Source organism: Eretmochelys imbricata, chromosome 12, assembly GCF_965152235.1.
Source record: "Eretmochelys imbricata isolate rEreImb1 chromosome 12, rEreImb1.hap1, whole genome shotgun sequence".
In the NCBI taxonomy this organism is placed as follows: Eukaryota; Metazoa; Chordata; order Testudines; family Cheloniidae; genus Eretmochelys; species Eretmochelys imbricata.
Genome location: NC_135583.1, coordinates 8,737,956 through 8,755,300, shown reverse-complemented (window position 1 = coordinate 8,755,300; position 17,345 = coordinate 8,737,956). Strand labels below are relative to the sequence as shown.

The following is a 17,345-nucleotide window of genomic DNA, read 5'->3' as shown; positions in this document are numbered from 1 at the left end:
AATACACCAGTTCAGGACAAGAAATTAAGACTATTGTATCCAAGTGGAAATGTACATCCAAAGAATGTAATTATCTAACATAGAATCTGGCCAGTAAAAGAATGAAAAAATAAAATCCGTATAAGCAGATAATAGGCTTTTGGCGTAGACATTTGGCTAGGGAAGAGGTGTAAACCCTTGTGATTTATTTGACACAATCTAAGCTATATTTCCACAAGCAGATGCCACTGTAGTGATGAAGGACAATTTCTGGAACCGATTGAAAAATGGGAAATTTGGGGGTGAAAATTCATCCATTTTTTCCATTGACATTTTAAACGTGAATGACATTTTTTCACAGAAATTTTGAATTCTTTTGACCAGCTATAGAGAAGGTCAAAAAAGATGGGCTGAATTTTTCATGAATATTTTTGCAAACAGTTCATCCTGGCTTTGAAATTGGAAACATTGATTAAAAATGTTGTCAAACAAACCAAAATTTGGAAAACATTGGCCAGCTCGAATAACGGACGCTTTTCTGGACAGGCTTCAGAGTAACAGCCGTGTTAGTCTGTATTAGCAAAAAGAAAAGGAGAACTTGTGGCACCTTAGAGACTAACCAATTTATTTGAGCATAAGGTTTCATGAGCTACAGCTCACTTCATCGGACAGTCGCTGCTCTTTGGCAAGATTATACAGAATCCTTCTGCTTCCCTCTTTAAAATGACTTCAGTGCTCATTGCCCTCTACCTCTATGCCGCCCACTATCCTGTCATTTTACCTTCATGCACGATCATACAGGGTACCAGTAATCCAGAAAGAAAATATCATTGGGATCACACAGTGGAATGGTTTCACTGGCAGGAAAGCATCTGCTCCTGTGCTGATTTTACATCGGTGTAACTCTGTTATCTTCACTCTTGCAAGTGAGAGTAGGGTCAGACCCATAGATTATTTCTTAGGGTACCCAGTAAGAACTGGCCATGTTAGGACAATGATATAATGCTACTAAATTCCCATTGCCTTCAGTTGAAGCAGATTCGGGCCCTAGGTTTGGGACTGTTTTAATGCGTGCTTTACTTTCTTCTTGGCTTCTCTTGTAGGCTCTGACTCTTTCACTGAGGCCGTGTCCTACATCCAGTCTCAGTACGAGAGCAAGAACAAGTCCCCCAACAAGGAGATCTACACGCACATCACCTGTGCCACTGACACCAACAACATCCAGTTTGTCTTCGATGCGGTTACGGATGTCATCATTGCCAACAACCTGCGTGGATGCGGACTCTACTAAACCCCGCTCGCTGCTCTCCCCACGCTCTCCAGGAAGCGCTCTCCCATTCAGGTTGAAGGGTTGCTCCCTTTTTTTTTTTTTTTCCCTCCAGAAGATGAAGTTGAAGAAGAAATTACATAATCCCCCCTCCTGGCTCCCAAGAACCTTTGCAGAAAATTCTGCTTTCCCCTAGGTGTCTCTCCCCCCACCCTCTTTTTTTTAATCCCCCCTGTGTCTCTTTCCACCATTCAGTTTTAGGATTGGCAGCCCATGTTCAGGATACTGTAGTGCAGACTACTAGAGCCACTAAAAATGTATTTCAACTACCAAAAAAGGCTCATTTTAAAAAACAAAAATCAATTTTTCAACGCCTTAAAAATATTTAGCATCAAAGTAGCAGTTTCTTCGTAAACTTGAGGGATATTTTTAATTCTCGTTATTTTTCTTTCATTCTTTTTGGAAACTCCAGATGCACAGCACTGACTTTGGAGGCACAGTCGGGCTCCAGTTTCTATCCCAAAGTTGGAAAGGTCAGGTTAGGTGGAGTTCTGAAATTTTGCTGGGGCGGGGAGGGGCAAACGTTTGAACGACTAAAACAGACCGACTGAGGTTTGCTAGTGTCTTTTACTAAGAAAGACACAGTAACAGAAGCTACTAAGCATTGTGTAAAGGCATTCGTTACCAATAACAGTTTTACCTCACGCTTTCAAAATTAATGTTGAATATATTTCTCTAGCATGGTTTCGATAACCCATTTGTTACTCTAAGTTCATCCTTGTTCTCTTTGCTTTACTACAGAGCTACTGTACTGTAAGTGGGCAGTTTCTGGACATTCATGGGAACACTCATGGAATGAGACATTAGTGGCAAGAACTGTTCTGCACAAAGTTTTGAGTAGTACATTTCCTAGTGTAGCTAAAGGAATACGGATGTGGATAGACTCATTCCTCAGAAGGGAGAGTGAGTGGGCATGGGTGTCGGACTGGAAGGCATGAAGGGACACTTTAAAGGTCCCTCAGAGGTGATCAAGGCACAAGAGACATTGGGATCAATTTCCTCCTGCGTCCGAGCTCTGTTAAATGCAGGGTTCTCTAAGAGCTAGTTAAGACTGCTGGGTGCAGTGTCAGCCTGGCCCCAACTTATGCCATTGGCCTAAGGGCCCTGAGGGGTTTTAGGCAGAAGATTAGCATGGAGAAGTTGTGCGCCCCCCCATGCCCTCTCCCCTCTCCTATGCATGTCCAGGGGAAGGTGACTGGCAAAGGACCCAGCGGTGCCAGGTTTGCATCAGCAAGAAGTTTCCCTTCTCAAAGGGACATTTCCAAATGAAATCTGTCCACTTTGCCCTATGTGAGCAGTACAAAGTGGACAGAGCAGACCAGAGACTGTGGCCCACAACCAGAAGTAAGCTTCCCATCTCAGGCCCCATAGGAGGATGCCATAATTCAGTCTCTTTTGGGACACCAGGTTTTCTAAGGCTACTCATGAGTATGTGGGGGGGAGAGTGGAAATCAGCCTGCTTTGTGCGTCGAGTGTGTGTATGTGTGTGCACACAAATCACACTAGGCCCCTAGCGGCGTCTTTAGGTGCCTAAATGCCTTTAAAATTAGGGTTCTAAATACTTAGCTTCTTCAGCAATACCAGAAGCATGCAGTTCACTTGTGCTGTTGCTTACCAGTGGCCCCATGAAAAGCAATGCTAGACTTTTGTGGAACAGCTTTCAATTTTCCTGAACAATGGGCCTTGAATTAGAAAAATAATTTGCTTGGGGGGTACCTAGCAGTTCCTCACAAATAGCTCGGTGGTTTGAGCATTGGCCTGCTAAACCCAGGGTTGTGAGTCCAATGCTTGAGGGGGCTGTTTAGGGATCTGGGGCAAAAATTGGGGCTTGGCTCTGCTTTGAGCAGGGGGTTGGACTAGAGGACCTCCTGAGGTCCCTTCCAACCCTGAGATTCTATGAATATAAAAGCATTCTCGATTGCTTTTCCCAGTTGGCTAGTGGACTCCTCACTCTGATTGGTTCTTTCCGTTTAAGTGGTGAGGGGTCAAATATTCACACCCCGTGGAGTGGGACAGCAAAGACTGATGTGATACTAGACTGCTGGTAGCTGTCAGGACTGAAATTGGCAATGGGCCAGAGGTGGTAATTTTGGATGCGGCGGTGTTCAGATCCAAGGACTCAGTTTGGTCCATGGTAGAGATAATGGCGAGCCACAAAGCTTGGGTCTGGATCCCAGACTGTCCCACAGATTGGTAGTGCTCAGCTCTGGGACTCTGTGTGGGGCTCATGTCACACACCTCTATACACTGATGTGCACAGGTGCATGCAGCCATTTTTCAAGATCCCTTTTCAGTGTAATGTTTTAACTATGTAGATGATGCTATGGGTTGTTGATACTCTAATGTAATTTTCTTAGGAAAATTGGGGTAGGGAGCTGATGCGATCATCATGATGGAGCAGGAAGGGAACGTGAAAACAGGAGAGGCAGGGGGCAAGGGTGTGGAGAAGAGAGGCTTGCAGAAGTGGAGGGGGAGGGAAGGGCACTGGTGATGATCAAGAGAACAAAGACTGGGGCCACTGAGGGGAAAGCAGATGGGGGTGGTGGTACACCAACAGCTTGTTGGCATTGCCGGGATGCTGGAGTGCGGGGGGCTCTGCTGCTGTTGTACGGCTGATGGCCGTGGCTTGAGGAGGAGTGGGAGTTCAGGCATGCTCCCACTGCTGGGGATGAGGCCTCTGGGGGAAAGGTTTCAAGCTCTGCCCCAGAAGGCCTTGTGGAGGCCCTAGTGGTGGCTCTGGGAGGAGGGCACCTGCTAGTGAACAATGCAGGTGAACCCAGATTTTAGAAAGGTCTCGGGGGGCCCCCCAAAACCTTGGCTCACAGGAGAGAGCAGGGAGGACCATGCTGACCCTTAACTCTTTACTATATTTTGCATGTGTACCCATAGGCCTGCCCATGATCCTCATCTATGTGACCTCTCCCTGGAAGTCTCTGGACTGGGTTACAGTCTCGCGAGATTACACTGGTCTTCATACAAAGATAGCTGATGATTGGCTGAACAGGACACTATCAAAATATTCTTCACGGTTTTTTAAAATGTATTTTTTCCTATCCATTTATACTAACTGCAAAGTGCCAGACTAGTTCTTAGATAGCAAGAACCAGATCAAACCTGTACCGTTTCACAAGCGCTAAACGCTGGGTTCTCTACTGGACCCAAACATGCCCGATCTTCGGAGACAGTCATAACAGAGTAGGGATTATAGCTATATGCTACAATGTTTAGCACTATATAAATGCCACAGCAGGGATACACATATGAATGCAAAGAGCCTTGGTAGGTCTAGCATTCTTTCTGTGGGTCCTGGCACGAATGCTGTACACTTATCTCGTGTGGGCTGAGATTTCCCTGGGGCACTCTGGAGTATCTCAAACCCCAATAAGATCTGGATTTTCATACAGCTTGTGTCCCCAGGCCCAGAAAAGATAATGCCAGACCTGACTGACCTGCACAACATAGTAAGTAGGGTCCTGTTTGGGTTCAGGATGTGGGAGTCAGTGAAAGAAACAAGTATGGCGGGAGGGGAGCAGGGAGCTGGCATTGGGAACAGAAACGTAAGGTTGGGAGAAGGGAGACCGCTCTGGTTGAGTTGGCAGGAAGGCAGGGATGAGGAGAAGAGTGATATTGGGAGGGCTGGAGAAGATTCACAGTCTGGGAAGATTTAGATCTTCCAGGTGAACAAAAAAGTGCGCATAGGATATCTGTGACTAAAACTGCACCAATAGTTTATCCTGATAGTGTCCTCCGGCTGCAAGAAATTACCAGGGCAGCAGTTACCCTATACAATTATATCAGAGCTTATGCTAATATATAGCTGTATAAATGATAATCAAATAGTGCTACATTATTAAATAATATCTATCATTTTATAGTCACGCATCACTGCCCGCAGGGCAGGTATCTGCAGTAGCAGCAAGAGTGGTTCCATTGTACTGTAGTGTTGTCCCTGGCTCATCACTGCTGAAGAGGAATAGCCTTCTTTCTCCCCGCACTGTAATATCCACGTTCAGCCTGAAACTCAAAAGAGCTCCCCCAGGGACAGCATTCATCAAGAGTCAGCCAGCGGGTTTAGTATTCCTGTGCCAACCTTTGAGCCTCAGTTGGCGGAATCATGGAGTAGATGTTTGTATAAGTCTTTGCAGGATCAAGGCCTAATGTATCCCTGTGAAATCAATGGAACTACTCAGGGCAGTAAACTTAAGCAAGTGGGTGTAGGTTCAGGGCCATAGTCAGGTAGTGGGTAATGTGAAAAACAGGTCAACTACAGGGAAGCTTCATAGAGTTTAAAGCCAGAAGGGACTAAGTTAAAACCACCAAAACAAATGGGCCATGCTGGCTTCTTGGTTGCACACCACTGATTTCAGTGAGATTGTACAAGGGAAAATTTAAAGTTGGCAGCATCTACAGATAAAATGAAAGATAACTAATGAGCTCAATTCCTTGCCTTCCTGTTCAAGATGACATACAATAGGAATCTGGAGGCCACTCTTTCACTGGAAGGCTTTTGGGAGCCAGGAAGCAGGGATTTTCCTACACCTCCCCCCAAGCTCCTCCATCCCCTCTCGGGGTCAACTGGTTACATACAGTGTTGCCAATTTAGTCATTTTCCAACACGCACCCCCACCCCATAAATTTGAACACGCCCTCTAATTTCAATTTTTGAGGAAAGTACTGCCGGGAAATAAGCCTACATGGTCCCAAAAGACCACCTCAGCTCTCTGGTTTTTAGAGGTGATTTGGCAGATGAGGATGGCAGGGATACCCCTAGTAAAATGTTGCCCTTGGGCAAATTAATTTGTACGGGTTTCTAAAATCTGGGCCAAAAATTTGAATATGACACATTCAGTACATTGCGCTACACACTGGTGCTGATGACTAATGTGAAGGAGATGGATATAATTTAAAGAACAGAGCTATGAAATAACATCCATTTATCTAAAAATGTATAGATAGATACTGGGGCATACACAGACGCCTATATATAAAACTATTTAGCATAAAGTGAAATGCCAAACATACATAGCATAGAACACCAAAGACTTTATCTCATTACAGCTGATAGAAAAAGCTTTGGCCTTTATTGAAGTTTAACAGAAGCAGCTGCTCAGTAGCACATAAAATTTGGGGCCTTTTTTTTTCCCCCCCTCCCCATTGCTGGGGGTAGAGTATTATCCTGTTTAGTAAGTACAGTAATTGAATCGGTGTTCTTATTCAAGATGGCTCTGAGGCATCGGGCCTGATTCTCCACTGCCCTGCACCTTGTGCGGGGGGGGGTGCCAGTTGTGGCCAATCTGATTGATAGCATTTTGCACCCACTTTACGCTGCTGTAAATGACATTGCGACATGCAGGGCAATTGAGTGTCAGGCCATGGAGTTCTTATCTGGGATTAGATCCAGATCCAAACCTCTTCAAAGATTCAGGGGTTTTCAAATACAGTGTTCTGGGTCAGAATCATCTCTCCTGTAGGTTTTTTGCAGGGTGGCAAATGGGCTGTGTGTTATGTAATCAGCATGCATTGATCTCCGGGGGCTGAATTCTATGGTCCTGACTCAGAATTTATTCAGGCAAAGTTTCCAATGAACTTCATGGGAGATTTTGCTTGACAAAGCTGTCAATAAAGACTGCCGGATTTTGCCCTGGTTAATACAGGAGTCTGTAATGAACACGATATTCAAAAGGATTTTAAAAAGAGATTTAAAACCAGAGCTAATTGGGGGGGGGGGGGGAAATACACCACTCAACAGCCTACCTCAAGAAACAATTGACCCAATGTGGTCCCAGTTCAGTCTCTCCCATATTTGTCCCTATGCATTTCTGCTTTGCGCACACATGGATGAATGCATACACAAAATGGAAATTTGCATACTTGTATGTCTGGAAACCTAATTAGTCATGTGCAGGTGTATCAAATCTCATTTTGCACTCACCAATCAGATCATTTGTACCCAAAGGAGGCTTCACCATTAAGCATGCACAAATGCACTGTGAAAATTAGGCCCACGCTGGGTACTTCCCACAGCTTTGCATAACAAAGATGGATCTGATGGAGGGAGAACTATTGTTTTTCCCTGTTCTTTGAGTTTTTGGTCTTGGAATTTATCCTTGGCAGTGTTTCAAAAATAATAGGGTGAAATCCTGGCTTCCGTGAAATCAATGGCAAACTCCCATTGACTTGAATGGGACCAACATTTAATTCACAATGCCTTAAAGCAGTGATTCTCAAACTTTTGTACTGGTGACCCCTTTCACATAGCAAGCCTCTTAGTGCGACCCCCCCCTTATAAATTAAAAACACATTTTTATATATTTAACACCATTATAAATGCTGGAGGAAAAGCAGGATTTGGGGTGGAGGCTTACAGCTTGTGACCCCCCACCCATGTAATAACCTCATGAACCCCTGGGAGTCCCAACCCCCAGTTTAAGAACCACTGCCTTAAAGGGAGTCAGTCTCCTTTGGGCATCTGATCCCCTTCAGAAGACCAGCCAGGAAGCATCTTTCATGGTTTCTATGTTGACTGGATATAGGATCCTTTTTAGCCATGCATGTTTTCTTAGACTTTTCTTCCCTTTTTCTAGAATTGCTGATACTATATGGGGTTTCCAGAGTAAAATAGATCAGGGTGAAGTAAATAGTTGGATTTAAATTAACCTGGACTAAACTATTATAAACACAATAGTTTCCTAAGTGCCATAATAATGCATTTAAACACAAACATGGTAGAGTCCAGTAGGTTGAGCTCAGGAATGGGAGCTATGCATTTGGTACCTACAGCTTCCTCTGTGTCTCTGGGCTAATCACTTAACCTGCCTGCCTCTCAAATTGAAATTGCCTATAATCCTTATCTGCCTCACAGAAGAGTTGTGAGGATTCACTAATAAATGTTTGCATAGCACTTGAAGGTGAAAAACTCTGTGCAAGGACTAAATATTATTATGATTTCTACTTGATGATCTTCTATAGACTTTGCCTCCAAAATCCATCCCAAGGCCTTACTCATCACTAGACTCGGTCATTCCTCCCAATTCTTTTCCGGGGGGGGGTTGCCATGAGCAGCCAACCTTTTGCCCAATGCTTATTCTTTCTTAACAACAGTTATAAGTGCAGGAACTGTGTATAACTAAAATAGTGAGATACAGTCGTCGTCCCCCCGCCCCTTACTAAAGCCCTCGTTGCACAATAAGACAGTCCCTGCACGAAGGCTGCATCCTTCTGCCTTCAAATCCCTTACAGTCCCCAGAGAGAGTTATTTTTATTTATAAACAAAAAACACACGCTCACCATGTAGCATGTACTTTGCATTGGTACTTGAAATCACAACAAAATTATGTTGGGGTGTGGGGGGGAGAGGGATGGCATGATGTCTAATAACTAGTGAAAATCAGCTAAATTTATACGACCCTGCTCTTGGATGCTAGTATGGAGAATGGCCACAGATGCTTTTTTATTCTGCTAGTGTATCTTGAGAGCTCTGTATGTTTGGAATGACTCCAGTCCCCAGCACCATATCGCTAACCCCTATGAAGAGGTCACACTGCAGGAGTTGGAATGGGCTGTCAGCATCAGCAAAAACTATCTGAGGCCCTTGACTTGCCATGCCTCCGGTAACAGGGTTCAATTCCTCCGCTGGGGTGAGTGAGCCTAGATCCATTGAAATCAAGAGAGCTACGCTGATTTATGCCCAGGTTCTGTATACAGCTGTTGTGGAGTTAATGGTCATGACTTTGAAGCATGTAGTTATTACATAGTCCTGCCTTGAGTTCAGGGGACTGGACTAGATGACCTATTGAGGTCCCTTCCAGTCCTACACTTGCATCATTCTATGATATGTTTTCTCCATGAAAATGCAACCATCTATGTACTTGGATTAAAGCCACTGTGGTTTCATTATATACAAAAACACTAGGTTAGAGCGAGGATTTGAATGTAGGCACACGAATACTTACTCAGCGCTTACTTGTGGCAACCTTATTCACAATGTGTAGTAACTTATTACGCACACAATCCCATTGATTTCAGTGGGACTACTCATATAGTAAGGTGCTACTCACCATGGGTAAAGATGGCACAGTTGGGGCCTCAGAGTAGTAATAAAACGGTACTGGAAATTTATATACTAGATCATTAATAAACATTTTGACAGGCAGAAGTCACACCTCCACTTTTACTTACAGCCTGAGGAGCCTAGTCTAGAATCAAAGAAAAGTAAAAGATTTGTTGAGTAATCTAATCCTGCCACCGCAGGATTATACCCTACAATTTCTGCTCTAGAGCTTTGTCCAATCAGCTGGTCAGTCTTCCACAACCTCCCTTGGAGAAACTGGTCTACCATCAAACTGGTCTCTCTGTTTGAATAGTGGGCAAACTTCTAAATCTTCCTTTGCCTCATTTTATCCCATCCCTCTTTGGACCAGCTCATGCCCATCACTATATTTAGAGCTAGCAGAGAAGGAGAGAGATGCAGACACAAAAGGAGCGGATAGAAACACAGCTGTCTGCTGTGCTCACTTTATTGTTCTTGCAGCAAAACTGAATCTAACACGAAAGTGAGGCTTTGCACTGGGCAGTGCTCAAACATTTAAAGAGACAGGACATCCCAACAGTAGGCTGCCTTCTTTTGCAATCCCATTTGTTTGTCTGGGACTCACCTCACAGGCCACCCAGAATCCCCAACAGCAATTGCTCACACAGAGCCAAATTAAGCCTTATTGTGCCTCTGACTTCAGTGGAGCTGTGTCCACTTACACAACAGCTGAACTGTGTCCAAGCCATGTCCCGTAGCTGTTCTGTGACAGTGGAGAGTGGTCAGTATAGGGATGGGATGGAGGGTTCTGCTGTATTGTCAGTCATTACAGTTTTGTTTTACAGGACACAAATACCCATGTAATAACTCCATAATTATGTAATGGCCATGTGCTGCGTAATAAGCTAAGTTCTAAAGGGAGTAATTATTTGGTAATGTCTTCAAAATTACTATTATGGGATTTAACCTGAAAAATTACATTCTGTATTACAAAGCCAAAAGTAAAACAACTTCTTGGCTAATACACACATTTTACTTCATTAAACCTGTCATTACATAGTAATTACACTTTCCTGCAAAGTTACAAGGAAATGACATGTCAGCCCTCTCTTCCTGTTGCCATTGGAGTCTGTGGCAAAACTCCTTTTACTTCCTCTAATTTTGCACTAGTTTAACTATTGATGTTTGAAATGATTTCAAACAGACATCATCACCACATGTTCTCCACAGAGGATGACTGCACCAGTCAGAGGGACCATGAATGATGGCGTTGCACCAGGCATTGTATAGTGAAGTTCCCAGATCTGGTGCAATCTTGCGAATCCAAGAACCTCTGGGGTGGCCCCATGGGTGGTGCCAGGTAGGGTCAGGGCATGCACCCCTTTGTGCATTGATAGGCAGTTTGAGCGCATGCTGTGTCAGGTGTTTGTCTATCCTGACAACATGGCCAGAGAGCATGCAATGCCGCTTTTGAATATACTGAGCAATAGAAGGAAAGCCAGATCTCTGCAAGATTAGGGCATTTAACACAAAGTCACACCACTTTATGCTCAGGATTTGGTACTGATGGTGCATACGGAATGCCACTAGCTGCTTCAAGTCTGCCTATGAGACTCCTGACAGAGTTATTGCTGATTTAGATCAGTGTAAATGGGAGGAGAATCAGTTTGCCCTGACTTCAATGGGAGCAAGAGCAGGTCTTAGTGAGTACATGAGTAACTACCAATTAGTCGCAGAGGATTAATTTAGCCATATAGTTAGTTATTAATGATGGGAGTCTACATGGTATTTTCTCTTAAACTATACATGGCTTTTTTTTAATTTATAACTAAATAATCCACAGCCAATTCTAATAGTTGAATAGTTGCTGTGTATGAAGGTTGCACCCTGTGAAAGAATGTATTCTTGTAACTGGTTCTCAGTCCGTTGGTACAATCATCAGCCAAACTGGATATTTTGCTTAGAATGAGACATGTAGAGTGTTCATTTTCAAAAGCACTGTGTGTTGGCCTATTTCTGTTGGCTAAGTGACACCATTCTAAGTGACTTCAATGGGAGCAGAAAGAGTCCAGCACTGAGTGCATTTGAAAATCCTACCCATTCATCTTCTTTCAGATTTGTCCTCCACTCTATGGCTTGCAATGACATGGAATGAATCCAGGTTGTCCCTCTGGAGAAGGATCTGAGAGGGCAGCAGTTCACTAGATATTCCATGGTTTGAATGTCTTCTCCATGGAAGCTGCCTTTCATTTTCCAATTGTGTAGTAGGTAACTGCAGCATCTGTATGAGGTTCTGATGGGGGGTACGCTATGATCCAGGTCTTATGTGGGGTGGTGAAGGCAGGAAGCTGGTCTGTAGGATCTGTAATCAGGTCTTGATTCTTGACCCCACAGGTTTCCCACTGCTTCTGCCACTTGTCTTTTCATGACAAATCCCATCCACAATTCTTGTTGAAGTATAAACTGTCCCGCATCTCAGCATCTAGATGAATCACAGAACGGATTCTCTCTCTCACACGTACACACACACACTCTTACGTCATAAAGTGACCATGTCAACCTCCACCTTTAAACAAAGGCTTGCCAACATTACTGAACCCAGTGATGTAGTCACTTCAAGTGCAGTGCTCTCACCAGGTCTGCCCCTGGGAAGACTGCAGGATGCAACCTCAGAAGTCACAAAATTTGAGTACTTGCCAGAAATCATGAGAATTCCACAGACAGTAACAATGGGCCTTCGTTGAACAAACCACACAAGCAGCAGTATCCTGTGATATCTGCCCAAGAAACAGATGTATACTAAGGGACTGATCCTGCCCCCATTGAAGTCAATGAGAGTTTTGCCATTGACTTCAAAGGAAGCAGGATTGGTTATTAATGAGGTTGATTGGATAAAAATAGTACAATACATAGGACCACAATTTCGTCTGTGCCAGGCAGGTGAATCTTTAGGAGGGTGACCAAGAATTCAAGACATGTTTGTGGGGGGAATAAATGTAACATGCTTGATACGGAGAGGTCGAGCTCATGGAATAGTGGTTGTTCAGCACCTCTCAGGATCAAGCCCTTAGACTCGTTCCTCCCAGTTTGGTCACACACTCAAGCCCATATTACTTGTGCACTATCTCCACAGCAACCACATCACACGTATGTGGCAGAGTTCCTGAGAGGCCCACCATTGCTGAAGAAGGGAAATACAAATAGGTCCAGTTTAAACTAAAGAGCTGGCCATGTTTATGCCCCCATTTCATTTTCCATCAGGAACTATCAGAGTGGAATACAGTCTTATTGTAAGTTATGGTTTCTGAGCTGCTGCCATTATAGGGTATCGTGGATGTTGGCAGATGCAGGCCCGTGACCCGCATAGATATTACACTGGGAATGTAATTCTGAAAACAGACAATTCTGTGTTCAAGCCAGCAACCCAAGAACTCACTAGAGGGACCTTTCACTTGCACTGAAAAGTATGGTGAACTTGTGCAAACTGCAGCAAATTCAGGCAAAGCTATTCATTGCTGCTTCCTGGACAGTGATTTTTTTTGTCACAACCCAAACAGGTTCTTCACAAACATAGCCAGCTCCGCATTACTGAACTAGAAGAAAAACTGAGGTCTTTTCACTAGGACCAGTTCTAGATTAAAGGGGCTGTCTGGTGCCCAATGCTAGAGCTACTATAACTTGGATTTCAAATTACTAGTGACATTGTGCAAATCTCAAATGCAGTGGATGACATGGCAAGGGATCTATCCCAGATGAGCAAGTAGCATATGATTCATAACAGTGAAATGTGACACAGCTCTAGACTGGATCTGTCGCAGCAGAAGTTAAATGTGTTCATCTCTACTCAAGTTCCTTCTATCTCCCTGCAGCAGTACCTCTGGACAGGGACACAGTGAAGGACTCTGTTAATACATTGGATGATATTTGTTTGCAGCTGCCTTCACAGTGCCCTAGAATAGCCAGCCAGCTTTTCCCTGGCCTGGTCCAGTCATTCTGTCCTTGTGGGCATTCAAGATCGATTTCCCCTTTGTACCTTGCTGTAGCTCACGCTTTGCATGGACACCAGCAGTCGCAGAGACAGCAGCTGTTCAGATATACCAGCCACTACAGGGCAGACAAGCCTGCTCCTTTCTTTGTACTAAGCACTAATGGAAGTTGCCTCCTTCCACAGCTTAAATACTGACTGAGATACACATTTGGCCTTTGGGTTGTTGGGACAAGCCACAGAAAACAAAACCTCCACACCCTGTTCTGTCATATAGGAGACCCACAGAGAAGACATACTGACATGGGAGAACCAGGAGTCTGAATCTGACCAGAGCCCAGATAGTCACTGATAGGATCCAGTCTGAAAGCAATAGTCCCTAGAGACCAGTGAGCTGCTGGCACTGCTCGTGGTCTTGAGAGTGGTAGAAGTACATGCTTGCTTAGGAGGGTCTATGATCCTCCCCCTTGGTTTGGTTTTATTTTTACTCAGAGGGGTCCACTGTTCCACTAAATCAGGAATACATAGTTCACAGCAGAAGTCAGTCTTTTTGTTATGCTCTGCCTTATAGTGGCCTCATTACAATTAGATCCCTGTTGATCTAGGATATATGGTATTTAACTGCTTCTCTGCCAGTGCACTCCTCCAGATCCCAGAGTGTGTTCTGCGGGGGCATTCTGTTGCACCCACTATGATCTCACGTCTCTGGTATGGGAGGTGTATATCTGGCTTGTGAGGCTGCAGTGGAGAATTTAATGCCTTGTCTTTTCCTGTGGATCATTTCTACCTCCCACCAACTACATTGGAATGAGGTGTAGCAATACTCGAGTACTGTGAATTCTTCCCCACTGAACTGGCCACCTTGCTGCCTTTGCCATCATAACCTACTCTTTCTTCTCTAGGGTCTGGATGCAGTCCCAGATATACCCAATGCGCTGGCCACGCCTCTCAGCATAAGGTCGCAGACCAAGCCAGTCAGAGGCCCAGGCAAGGAAGCATTATGAAATATCAGCCTAGCTCCATCGAAGTGGCTTGTGGAAATCGATCAATAAATAGATCAGATTTTCCTGACCAAAAAATTACTTGTAAGTGTGGGCTTACCTAGCACTTGTTTGATCACAGGTATCATATTATCCCCAAAACAGAGTGTCTGAGGTACTTCAGAACAACTAGGAACAGGGTTTCAGAATGGAATAAAAGGTTTTACAGCCTTAGCTGTGGCATCCTGACTGGTAGTACCATAACTGGAAGACAGGTGGTCCGGTGGATAGGGAGTTGGGAGACATGGGTTCAATTCCTGACTCTGGATGTAAGGTGGCACAACAAGCCAACGGTGTTACTTCCAGTTACATTAGCAATGAAGTGATCCTCTGAACAGAAGGATCCACAAGAACGGCATGGCACTGTAGCATACCTCCAAAAGACAAATGGCCACTATTGGACCTGAGTAGGTTAGAGACACAGCTGGGTCACTTCTCCAACTCCAACACTGGGATGTGGCCTCTAATAGGGAGATCTCCATTTTGCATGCCCAAGACCCGCCTTTGCACATGTCCAGCAGACACGCTACTGGTGCGGATTTGGAGGCAGAATGGCACTCCTTGTCAAAAGGTGGCCTTGTGTGTCTCTCTCCGATTTCCCCCAGTAGGTTTCCTTCAGAGCCCTCAGTCATGCTGAGATAAATAGCTGAAGGCAGGTCAGAGAGCTGCTGACACATTCCAGCAGCAACAGAAGGATATCACAGTACCTGCCCTGAAGCACTCCTGCCTCTCAGCTGTGACTGCTGCTGTTTTGGTGATCAAAGTGGGAAAGAAACTTCTCAGCCAGCACCCTGTATTCTGGGATGGAAGGGTTTGAGAAGAATCTGGAGTTTGAGCTGACAGGACAGTTGTTTGTTTCCATTGAGCTGGCTTCCCCTGCAGTGTGAGCTCTGCAGTAAGAAGGGGTTGGACTTTTACCCTTTGCCTTGCATTTTAACCCTCCAAAGACAGGAACCTCAAAAACCATCAGATATCCTTGAGACATTGGAGGAGACATTCAGAGGGAGGATGGGCAACTCCAACTTAGGGGATGAGTCAGAGGGCTGTCGGGGGAGGGCAAGTCACACTCTTCCCTGCCAGGAGAGATGTCAGAAACAGGCGCGGGAATAGGCAGTGCAACTCCCTGGCCCTAAGGAGAGAGCTAGAGGAACCACTGACTTCCTTGCTTCATGTGACTACCAGAGAGGAGGTGTAAGGGATGGCCTGTCATGGGGGCTTAGCTCTGTAGGTCCCACAGCCAAACTAGGCAGCATGATATCGTGAGGGGACATGGCAATGGGAAAGGGTGAATGCATTTCAAAGCCCACTCCACCTCATGGAAAGGGGAGGAGGGAATGGTGGTCAGGGAAGGTGAAGGTTTGCTGCCATATATTTTTTCCCCCTTGAAGGGCTTCTAGAAAGTAGGTTTATGGCCAACACCCAATTGACATGTGATGTTAACAAGTGACACTGTGCCAATAGCCCCTCCCGCCCCGGGGGGTGACAATGAGACTTTCACTGCTGCCTCAGTAACCAGACTAATCAGCATTTCCAGTGCCACGCTCACTGGCCAGCACTGACTGACTGGACAGCACCCTGGTCTTGCAGTCCATTTTACGCTTTAGCCAGGGACAACTGCGGTCCCCCACAGCACACCTATGGTAATAACTTAGGGCTGAGAGGACTCCCAACTACTGGAGGCAAGGACAACGGCGAACCTGCATTTCATAGGGCAGGCCTGATTTGTCACAGGTCTCTCCCACAACGGTTGTGCCCGGCACTTAGGGCAACAGGAGAGTCACCCATTTATTCCCACAATGCAGCACTGTCATGGGCAGATGATGCAAATGGGGCAAACAACTTGGGGTTTGGAGACACCACAAAACAAACCTCACAAATGGCCCATACCAAACCCGAATGTAGATCTGTTTAAGCCACCCCTTACATGCTAATTTGGGAAACAAATCGGGATGTTTAAAGACAGGCCCTTTACTACATTGAAAAAAAAAGTTTGTTCTTTACCGAATGTATTCCTCATTTGTTACCACCTGCGCCTCCCTCTGTAATCTAGGCCCTTGCTCATAACACTCCCCTGACTGAGGTAAAGTCATAGAATCTCAGGGTTGGAAGGGACCTCAGGAGGTCATCTAGTCCAACCCCCTGCTCAAAGTAGGGCCAATCCCCAATTTTTGCCCCAGATCCCTAAATGGCCCCCTCAAGGATTGAACTCACAACCCTGGGTTTAGCAGGCCAATGCTCAAACCACTGAGCTATCCCTCTTCCCCTCATCCATTTTCCTTCTCCTTTCTCTCCCCCACCCCGTCCATTTTCCCCTCCAACTAAATAGAGAAATAGCAGCTTTTAGAATCATACACATCACCGCCGTTTGTTTCTATTCACTGACAACTGTGGCCCATAACTGTCCAACTTCCCCACCACCTCCCCTCCCCACAGCAGCACCCGGGGCCTTTTTGTTTTTTAAGGAACGCTGATGTCTGCTAAGATTTTTCTTTTTGTCGATTCCTTGCTGAATCTTTTCTCGTGCATGTTCAATGGCCCAACTTGTATTAACTGTAATTTTGTACGGGGAGTGACTGTCCATCTGGTTAATAGATCGTTAGTGTTTGTAATAATTTATTGGCTGTCAGTAATGTATTTATTAGTTACAAAATGTTAATAAAGTGCCAGCTCTTTTCTAGTGTGAGAGGGTTTTATTGTGTCTCCCTTTGAGGCCCTAGAAATCTCTGAATTAACAATACACACGCACACGGAGCTGCTGCCATGACACTGATGGAACCGTCACTCAGCTGCTACAGATGTTTGCCAGAGCTCCAGGCTCTTGGAAATATGGAGCTTTAAGAGGATGCTGACAAAAGGTATTTTTAAAATATATACATCAGATCTTTTTGTCTTTTGAACTTACCCTTGTTTTCAATTACTCTGTGGAAGCTTGAAATTGAAGGCTGTTTCCATACAAAAAGTATTTTAACACTGTGTGGTCATGTC

The 17,345-nt window shown here is 44.9% G+C and overlaps 1 protein-coding gene across 8 annotated transcripts in view; it reads left to right on the top strand.

Moving 5' to 3' along the window:
- Nucleotides 1-1,387, top strand: part of GNAO1 (G protein subunit alpha o1) — a 253,722-nt gene extending 252,335 nt beyond the window's left edge. For all 8 annotated transcript variants that reach the window (XM_077830867.1, XM_077830871.1, XM_077830869.1 and 5 more), the window contains one exon: nucleotides 1,083-1,387. In XM_077830867.1, coding sequence (XP_077686993.1) covers nucleotides 1,083-1,270 — 188 coding nt within the window. In that variant the 3' untranslated portion in view covers nucleotides 1,271-1,387. The remainder of the gene's footprint in view (nucleotides 1-1,082) is intronic.
- The last annotated feature ends 15,958 nt before the right edge of the window (nucleotides 1,388-17,345 follow it).